The sequence below is a fragment of the Nannochloropsis gaditana genome (assembly GCF_000240725.1).
Source record: "Nannochloropsis gaditana CCMP526 unplaced genomic scaffold scaffold389, whole genome shotgun sequence".
NCBI classification, from domain to species: Eukaryota; class Eustigmatophyceae; order Eustigmatales; family Monodopsidaceae; genus Microchloropsis; species Microchloropsis gaditana.
In genome coordinates, this window is record NW_005803564.1 from 2,344 (window position 1) to 12,942 (window position 10,599).

General features: G+C 56.2%; 1 protein-coding gene across 1 annotated transcript; it reads left to right on the forward strand.

The window, feature by feature from the left end:
- Nucleotides 1-6,276: 6,276 nt before the first annotated feature.
- Nucleotides 6,277-6,838, forward strand: NGA_2034400 (uncharacterized protein; the record flags this gene model as incomplete). Its single annotated transcript, XM_005854769.1, has 1 exon — nucleotides 6,277-6,838. A coding segment is annotated over one exon (562 nt), but the record flags the coding sequence as incomplete, so codon positions are not given.
- Nucleotides 6,839-10,599: the final 3,761 nt, after the last annotated feature.

The window sequence follows — 10,599 nt, forward strand, 5'->3', positions numbered from 1 at the left end:
GGCTGTCACTCAAGAGGTGATCAAGGCTGTTTGATCCAAAACATATACCAAAATGAGGAGAGGACGATTGCAGCCGTACAAGAATCGTTCCCTCTTGTTCTCTACCCCTCTTTCATGACACGTGCTTGCCCAGCCGTCCTCCCCTCCCTTCCCCCCGTCCTCACTCACCCCTTGACACCCGTCCCAAGGGCCACTCCTTCCCCTAGTCCCATGCTCTCGTGTTCCAAATGGCTCCAGGCGCTCTCCACGCCTGGTAAGACCAGCCTCCTGCGCTTTCTTTTCCCACCTTCCGGGCCACTATCGCCTGCTCGTCTTCCTTGTTCGCTCTCTCCTCCCTCGCCATCAGGGAATGGGTAGACTGAAGAGTGCAGGTAGGGCTCAGGACAAGTCTTCTGGGCGACTGCGACTTGAAGATATTGTAATGCCTGTCGAAAATTGGTAAGTAAAAGAGGTCCATGCACTGAGTAATGGAAACTATACTCTGGAACAAAGGAGTGCGCATCCCTTCGAATAACCCTGACCCCTGCTGTCGCATAAAGACTCTTCCTTTTCCTACTGTCGCCTTCATCATTTTTCCCCCAAAAAAGATGATGTTCCCCAATAAGTTCCCTTCTCTCTCTCCCACTTGCGTTTCCTTCCCCCTCTGGTTACCTGCTTGTCTAACTCTCCTACTTTGCCACTCCCGCATCCTACAGGCGCCTTCATGAAGAGCTCTTCGGCAGTTTCCACATCTGGACCCAAAGCCGCACAAGTTTGAGGAGTCACCCCTAACGCTGCAAGGCGCGGCATTCCTCTTCGTCTTTGCCGAGAAGTGTGGAGAAATGTGTATCGGAGGGTAAGACTCAAGGGCGGCAAAAGAGCTCTCGCCACCGTGGAACAAAAAGGAGCGAACGCTTTAAAAGGAGCTTCAGCGAGGGAAGTCTGTCACAAAGTTTCCCGGGCATTTTCGACTTCTTAGCTGCATAGGTAGCTTGGACAATTACGGGACTGCTGTGGGAATCTTGAAAGAATCAGTTGCTACAAGCAACGAAATTCTGGGTCTGAAGACAGCGCTTTACCAATCTTTTCGTAACCTCCTCTCTCCCAGCCTGTGCGCGTGGACAAATTTTGTGAAGCTCGATTACGTGTAAGCGTTTCCGAAACACTTTGCAAAGCTTGATTTCAAACATTTTCTTTCTCGTTAATTTCTATATCCTGTCGATTTTTCGTAGCTTCCCCACCCGAAAACAATCAATTTCGTTCTGTATGGAAATTTTCTTTATACTGATTTGCCATTCATTTTTACTATGGAAGACGACCCATCGCGAGCACACTTCCCGTGCGATCCTCCACCTCTACGAGCGCCGGGCGTGCAGAAGGAAGGGGTGGTAAATAGTAAATGTTCGATCCTCTGCGTCGCCGCGCCCCGCACGTCCCACAAACGTTGGCAAGCCTATCTATGCCCCTTGCTTCAACGTCGCTTGCACTATCTTCTTCTTCTTGCACATCTCGAACTCTTGACTCTCGACCACTTTCTAAGTCTTGCATTGCGGAAATATATGGCTCAGGGCCCTGCGTAAGATAATCTGGTGGACGCGACCTGACATGCACGTGCACTCCATACTTGTCGAGCATGCTGGGATCCCGTGGAACGAGAAGCCATCCCCCCAACGTCACGTACATGGCTGTTAAGACATCAGCCGTATAATGATATCGAAAAATAACAAGAGAAATCCCGACCAGTGTCAAATTCGCGATCGCCAATACGGGCAATAAACGGTGGTAAGGGAAGAAGTGACATATCATACTCGTGATCAGTACGGCATGCAGGGTATGCCCTGAAAACATCTGGTCTCCGCATCCTACACGGGGAGAACGAAAAGGATTGAAAATTTCCTGCGTGGTAGTTGGAGGAGACCAGGCAGACTGACAGTGACGGTTGGGTGGGGGGAGGAGCGTCACGAGGAACGTCAGGCACCTTAATGGGATGACGATTATGCCTGCAATAGCCATCCGTCTCATGATTAGGGCAAGCGGTGTCGGCAGGATAATGACGGGTCTATTTTCAGTATTTTGCACTGTTAGTGCTATTTTAGGTCCACCGAATCGAACATTGAGAAATATGCGAGCAAGCCACAGGAGCAACATAAGGGCGGCCAGAGAGCTGACAAAAAAAGTGGTAAGCCACTCCAAAGAGGTAGGCAGTCGATCTCCAGCATGGAAGGCCATGAAACCCAGATCTTCGATTGGTGGATAGGGAAAGTCAACAGGTGGATGATGACGCCAAGTGGAGTCGCTGTGCGGGTAGTGGTATGCTTTCCCTTGTGCGTAATAAACGAGATTGCGGGCAACAAGGTGCAAATACTCTATGAAAGCGAAACCTACGAGCCACAACCAGACTCGACGTAAAAGTAACCACTCCAAGCGAAGACTCCATTTTATGTGACGACTGGACTTGAAAATGCTGTCAGATGTTAAAGATTGGACTCTATCAGGTTGAGGTGAAGCCTGACGCGGAAATGCAGCATACTCGTATTGTGCCGATTCGGGCACCATGAAGGGTCTTGGCTGGAACGAAAAATCGCGGGCATCATTTTTGATTTCCTGTGTGTCCTCAGTAAATGTGGGCAGCGATGGCAGCCAAAACAATTGTGGTAGCTGCTTATTTGCTATCTGTGCGTATGACGGACAACGAGAGTAAAAATTACCATGATCACCTACAAGATGAAGAATATCATCGACCAAGTACACGTGGAGCTTTTGATCAATTTCTGTCACATGCTTGTCACGAAGATCGTGCACACGACGTCTTCTTCTTAAGAGGCGTGGATCCAACAAACCTCCCTCCCTGAAATAGAATTTTAACAGAAAACCGTTACGCTTCCCCCGGAATTTTTGAATTTCGGGTCAGGCGGCAAGGCCCATCATATCCCAGGCCAAAATCCCTGGGAAATGTACGCTTGAATCAACGGTGACGGTGGGTTCATTAGATCTCAATTTGATGAATATTGAGAGAAGTTTCGTATAGGCTTGGACTTCAAAACAAGGCAGAATGTGTTGGTCCAAGAACCACTTTCGTATGTTCTGAATTCGGCGCCTTTTTTTCTTGCGTCACCTCACAACAGAGAACAGTACCTGGAGGAGTGATGGCAGTAAATCCCCTGCATGAGGCTCCACCTTCAGTCCGCATTATAAAATCAACGGTTATTCCTGCACAAGGTACTGCTAACAGCAGCACCATAAATAGTACGAGCTCGCATGCCGTCTACGCCATCACCACAACCCCGCACAACAACCAAAACATCATCAACAAAAACGAACCCGGAGATTTGGTCCTCCACACCCTTTGTTTGGAGTTAAATGCATGGAGATGGCATGTGTCCATTCATTGGGCCCAATTGAACGATTTGGCAACAGCCCTCAGGCGCTGGCGTTGGAAGGTCTTCTTTTTTCGGTCGCTTATACCGCCGTTGAACCCACAGCGCTCCAAGACACGACCACCAAGTCACAAACATGCGCAAAGGGTGAAACCCCGCCCGAGGACACATTCAAAAGATGATGACTACGTGGACGGGTGGTCTTATGCTTGCGACCTTTCCTATGAAGAGGCGGTAGGGGAGAGCCAACAAGGGACGGGTGTCGGGTGGCGACCGGCCCGCAATTCACGGGGCCGTGGGCGTGAACGCACGTCCTGGGACAGGCACTTCCAACGAAACGCCGTCTCAGCTCCTCCTCTGTCGGCGGAAGAAACGCCGTCGGAGGATGACGTGGGAGACGACTTGCCTCCCCGGCATGGGCCCCAAGGTGACGAGTTGGACCCTCAGGAGCTCGACCGAGGAAACGTACGATGGCGCCTGCGCCAGGCCCGCTTGCAGCAGCGTCGAGAAGAGGCGGCACAGGAACGCGAACGTCGATGGGCCAGGCTGTCGCACCGGACTTCCTTCTCCTCTCGGAAACCCGTCTCCCCTAGCCCCCGGTCCGGCGATCTGCGCTGTCCTCTGACGCCCGCCCAGGCCCGCTTGACGGATCCTGTCTCCCTCGCCCACCAACGCACCGCTTGCGAACATTATGTCCGGGCGGTGCTCGAGGACGTGGTCAACCGGCACTGTCCCCAGCTCCTCGCGCTCCTGCAAGTCAGCCCCTACACGTTTGACCGGTCGGGGGGGCCCTCCCACCGGGAAGGGAGGGTGCTGACCTGCGCTTGGCGGTCCCGAGAGGGGGAACATCGCCTACAGGGGGGGCGAGAGGACGAGGGAGGCATGGACCTGGAGGGACTGGATCCGCTGGGGGACTCACCGCGGGGATTCAGTGCGTTGGGGAAGCGGGGGCCCTACAGAGCATCGAAGCTGAGGGAGGGATGGGCCGTACTCAAATCTTCCTACTTGGCCATCTATAAAGACGGAGGCTTCCAGTCGCCCCACGTCAAGCGGGATCGCTCCGCGGATGTGGCGGAGGCCAATACCCCCGAAGCTGTCTTGCTCTTCGACACGGGCACTACCCTCCAAGCCGCCATCTTCGAAGCTCCACGGTGCCTGGTGCTCATCAATCCCCACTGGCACTTCCAGCTCACCTTCCGGTCCCGGCTTGAACAGCGGGAATGGGCGGCGACCTTGGCCTCGGTCCTGAAGGCCTTTCCATGGGTGGAACGGAACCGTTTCGAGTTTGCACGCTCGTTGCCCCTCTCCTACTTGGATGACAGCGCTCAGAGCACAGCCCAGTGGTTTGTGGACGGTGCTGCTGCCTACCGAAGCATGGAAGCGGCCATCCAGGGAGCTAGGCGCTCCATTTTTCTGTCGGCGCCTTGGCTTTGTCCGGAGTTGTACTTGTTGCGCCCGCCCCATCGCTTTCCTGCTTCCCGGTTGGATCGGCTTTTGGAGAAAAAAGCGGCGGAAGGGGTTCGAATTTCCGTCCTGCTCTTTCAAGAACCGGAAGGGGGAAACCTCCAGTGGAAGAGCCGAGAAACCCAGGCGCGCCTGATGGCCTTGGCCCATATGGGCCGCATCCACGTCTTGCGCACCCGCCCTGCCCCCTTTCCCCATGCCTGGATTAGAAACGAGACGCTCCTGTGCGTGGACCAGGAGGTGGGCTTTGTCGGCTCCGGGCTCTCCTTCGGGCTGGGAAAATTCGACACTCCGCAGCACGTGCTCAAAGACGAGGCGGCGGTGGTCCCGCGACGCGTGCAGGATGCCCAAGCCCGTCCAGGAACGGGCGTCCAGGCACGCCGACCTACATGGTGCGGCCGAGACTACCAGAACCCGCTGGTCAAGGACATGTGCCTGGTGGAGCTCGCCCATACGTCCCTGGAGCTTCCTTACCATCATCGGGGCACGGTGCCCCGCCTGCCCCAACACACAGCCTGCGTGGCCGTCACGGGCAGTGCCTGCCACGACCTGTGCTGGCACTTTGTAAACCAATGGAATTCGGAACGGGCGCGAGAAATGGAGGCGCGCCACGCCATTCCCAACGCCCGCCTGCGTCAGGAAGAATTCCCCTTTGCCCTACCTCCCTCCTTGCTCCCAGTGCGCCTGAGGGTGGGGCCGTCCCCGGCGGGCGGCATCCGCCCCCACCACCTTCCCAGCCACATTCAGGCGGACACAAGCAGCGCCGAAACCGGTGGTCCGGCCGGGGTGGATGGCTTGGCTCGGAAAACCGTCACCCGCCTCGTCTTCGGCACCGCCTCCAGCGTTGCCCGCCCCGTCCCATCTACCGAGGAGGACCACGGCGGACCCCCCCGGGACGTGTTCGATGCAGTGGAGCAAGAGGCCAGCCAAAAGCTGAAGGAATGGTTGAGACCCCGGGAAGAGCGGCGACAACGGCGCCTGCTCGAATTGCAGCATGACGTGAATCTGACCAGTCAATGCCAAGTCTTGCAATTCCAAGCTCTGGTGGAGCCGCCCGTGGCCCCTCCTTCCAGTCGCTCATGGGCAAACGAGGAGGTAGACACGAAGACGTCCTTGTCCTTTCCTCGGCGGCACCCGTCCCAGGGGTGGGCGATGAATGAAGAGGTGGAGGACGATGCCGTCGGGTGTCAGGACCGAAAAAGCAGCAGCTCCAGCCACCGCTCTCCCCAGCTGTGCAGGGACGTGAAAGAAGACAAAAACGTCCGGGTATATTCCTCTCCTCTGTCGGGATCCGCTCCCTCTTCCCCTTCCAAACAGCAGCTGGACCTGCTGGCAGAGGCTGCCAAAGACAGGACCGGGACCTCGCAGCAAGGCCGAAAGCGTCAGCAGCGCATGCACCAATACCTACGTCTCCGTCGAGCACTGCACGTGCGGGAACTGGAAGCGGAGGAGGAGGAAGAAGTCTCCCTCGGTCCCTTGGCCTCCTGCCACTGCCGGGTGGTCCGGAGCCTGGGTGCATGGAGCGGGGCCCTGCTAGAGCCCCAGCGCAGCGTCTTGGAAGCCTACGAGCAGGTCATCTCCAACGCCGAGCACTACCTGTACTTCGAGAACCCCACCTTTATCAGCGGGGTCCAGGGCACCGCGGATGTGAGCAACCGGCTGGCGGAGGCCCTCTTGAACCGCATTGTCCGAGCGCACGACAGCCAAGAGACCTTTCGTGTCGTCTTCCTCCTCCCCCTCCTCCCTGTGTACGAAGGAGGCTTGCACGGCGCCACCCCGCCCATGCTGACCTCCGCCCTATACCAGCAGCTAACCTCCGTCAACACGCTCTGGCGCCGTCTCCAGGACATGGTGCCCCGTCCCGACGAATTCTTGCAATTCTTCGGCCTTCGTTCCTACACACGCTTGAATGGGGATCCTGGGAAGGGTCTGGCTCCCCACTTGGTGTCCGAACAGATCTTCGTCAACAGCAGATTGCTCGTGGCAGACGACCGGTACGTGGTGCTTGGCTCGGCCGCTTTGAACGACCGCTCCTTGATGGGCACGCGGGACAGCGAGATGGCCTTGGTATTGGAGGACACGGTCTGGGAGCCCGGGGCCATGAACCACGCGGACTACCACGCCGGTCGCTTTGCCCGCTCCCTGCGCTTGCGCCTGTGGGGCGAGCACGTCGGCCTCCTGGACGAGTACGTGCAACGGCGGGTGCTGGAAGCCGCCATGATGGAGGACGGCAGGGAAGAACTCCTCGACCAAGAGCCTGCGCCCGAGGACGTGTACGCACCGTTGCTGGATCCGTCTGCTGCGGCCACCTGGGCCTACCTCCGCCGGGTGGCTCGAAAGAACACGGCCATCCTGGCGCACGTCTTTCCGCAGGCATTGCCCGCCCACACGGTGCGAAGCATCGAGGCGCTTAAACACGTGGTCGTGGACGGCACAGTCTCGGAGGCTACCCGGACGTTTGTCGAGGAAGTGCTGGGAGAAGAGCGGGCCCAGGAGGAGGAAGAAATCTTGATGGACGCGCTCTTGAAGGAAGAGGAAGGGGAGAACGATGGAGGCGCCTTTGAGGACGTGGGGGGGGTGATCCGGGGGGGGGAGCACCGAGACGCTGTCAAGGAGAAGTTGAAGTGGCTGGGTCGGCTCCAGGGACACCTGGTTGAATACCCGAAAGAGTTTCTGGCGGACGATTTAACCTCCTTGCGGCCCGTAAACGGGCTTCAGGGATGGAGCCTGTGATGGGACAGGGGGATAGAAAGCACATTGCCCCATTTGCTGGCAAGTGCTATGGTCGATGTTGGCGACGAGGAAGATAGCTTTACGATCCGTTTTTGCCAGAGCCATTGGATCAACTGAAGGGAAGTAATTCGAAACTTCACCCATTCTTTTCATAGCATCAACGAAATTTGCATACAATGGAAGCTTTGCCTGTCAGTGGTACCATGTCCGGCATCGTCCTGCTCGCAATTTCTGCTTTTTGGGTTCAAGAGATCCTTGCGCAGTGGTTTCATTTTCGTCCATCCCTCTTCTCCCATTCGCTCTCTCGTTTTCCCATCATTGGCTGGTTTTTGCTTGATCTCAAAATTTACTTCTTACTCGGCCATCGATTGCTTGTTCACTCCTTGCGGGAAGAGGGCCAATGTTATTACACTTGTGTATCGTTTTCGGGCTCGCGGGGTCGAGTTGCCAATGTGGAGAAGTCACGGGCGCCTTCAACAATTCAATAACCGATACCTCAAGCACACAAAATCGTCCTTGTCCTCCTCTTATCTCTTGCTCAAAAGCTAAAAAACTTGCAAGCTACCTCTCTCTTGTACCCTGCGGCGTCTCGAAACTCGAACGATCGCCCTTTTATCCCGCAATCCTGCTTGTCCTAAGACATGTGGTCCATTCTGCAGACAGTAACTAGAAGGCTCGCGGTACATTCCATGCCAATGACTCTTCTTGTAAACAAATATCGGGGTTTCTAAAATCAAAAAGGCTTCCTATCGCTTGCTTTGCTCAGCACCACCACGGTCGCCGTTCTCCTCTATCGGGTTTGAACTCAAGGTCTCCCAGTGGCCTATCTATAATACGCCACTTTTGGGCATCTCCTAGAGGATGCTACATGTATCGCGTAGCGAAGCCATCAAAGCCGACTCGTTCCCGACCGCCTGGATTTTGGCCACGTCAACTTTTTTTTCCTCTGCAGCCAAGCTGCCGTCGTATTTCTAAGTCTAAAAGCAACACATCTCCCGAAAACGGATTTCAAATTTTCTGCAACTAAATAGAAAAATACATAAACAACTTTGCCTTGTCAAGGATTCGCATTTCTAACATGTTACTCAATCAGAAAAAATTTAAATTCTAACAAGTGACGGCTTCGAACCCAAAAAATGTAAATACAAGAATATCAAACACACTTGAGACACCAAGAGACATATGTTCATACAAGCGGATTCTAATCTGTTTACTGATCTAGTCTTCACCAGCTCGAATGAATCACCAAGGATACTCGTACGAAAGGCGAGGGGGGAAAAGGCAAAGTAATGTGGGACTATAAGTATCGCAGCGCGAGGCCTAGGACCCCAGGCCCACGAAGGTGCTCCGCCGGAGTCTCCGTAGCCTTCCCTTCTCCTGCCTCCTGGACGCTCTTTCCTGGGAAGGACCTACGAATCCCCTTTTTCCCGAGACATGTCTTGATTGGATGACGTGTCTTGCCCTGATGCCTCCAAATTTTGCCGGTCGACCTGATATGACAGCTGCTGAAGCTCGCGGTATTGTTCTCCATGTGGCTGGAAGTGTGGGGGTGGAGCGTGCGCGGGATAGCAGTCTATAAAGGGACTCGAGTCCCGTGCATTCGGAAGGGAAGGGGTAGGTATCGGAGGAGGCAGCAGCTGACGAGGGAAGAAGGGGTGGGGCTGGAGGGAGGAGATGCCCGCGCGACTGCGGTGCTTCTCCTCTCCTCCCCTCCTCCCTCCCTCCCTCCCTCCCTCCCTCCCTCTGGTCTGGCGTTCGTAGAACCGTGCAAAGCCTCCATCATCGATAAAGAGGCATCACCACGCACAGAGCGATTAGCGTGATCCGAGGTCGAGATGGTGACGGGGGGAGGGAGGGAGGGAGGGAAGGGAGGGTCCTGCGGGCCGATGGAGCCATGGTAGGAGGGAAAAGAGAAGGGAGGGGAATTGTTGACGGAGCCGCCTTCCACCCCTGCCCCAGCCCTCTCCTGGCACGTCCCCTGCGACCTCGAGAGCTCGCGGGCCTGGCGCGTGATTTCCCTGGCAAGGGAGGGAGCCGAGGGAGGGACGGGGAGATGAGGAAGGAAGGGAGGTGGTGAAGGAGGGAGGGAGGAGGTCAGGGGGGAGGCGTCGAGCAACGGCGGTGAAGGGATTTAGGCACGTGCAGTCATCGTAGGCACTTCCTTGACCTCTTTGTCATCCCCTCCCTCCTTCCCTCCTTTCCTCCTTCCTTCCCCCTCCGGTCCTGCTCAGCTACCACCTGCTCGCACAAATTCCCTCCTGCCCCTTCCCTCCCCTCGCTTACTCCTCGTTTCCAGGAGAAAGGCTGGCGCCACCTGTCCCCGCCTATGTTCTCCGCCTTCTCTCTCCCTCCTTCCCCCTTACCTGAACCGCTCCACGGCCCCATCTGCCGAGAGGACGCCCACCACCGTGATCCGCACGCTCTTCCCCAGGCACTTCCCTAGCCGACGTCCCGACAAGCCGAAAACCACCGGGATGTCATGTAGGGCAGCCAGGGACCTAGGGAGGGAGGAAGGGAGGGAGGGAGGGAGGGAGGGAAGGAGGGAGGGAGGGAGGGAGGGAGGGAAAGAAGTTGAAGATGACAAGACAAGCCAAGGCGTTTCTTGTGTGGAGGAATACGGAAAGGGACGCTTAAGTGAGGGTAAAGAAGAAAGGGAGGGAAGGAGGGAAGGGGAGAAGGAGGAAGGACGGGAGGGCGGGAGGGAGGGCGGAAGGGAGGGCGGGAGGGAGGACCTGATTTCCCCGATCTCCTGGTCGAGGGCAGGGGACCTCTCAATGTCAGGGGCGATTACCACGAACTGAATCTTTCGGCTTTTTGATGCCTCGCATGACCTGAAGGGAGGGGAGGAAGAAGGAAGGGAGGAAAGAGAGACGAAGGGAGGGCTTGTGAGTGTGAGGAGTGGCTGGGAGAGAGGAAGGAGAGGAGCGGGTGCTGACGCGGTACAGTGTCGGGATCGTGGCCGTTTCGCCTTCGAATTCAAAATTTCAAATTTGGCACCGACCACAGAAGCGGTCAAAATGAGAGGAAGCGAATAGAGGAACAAAGG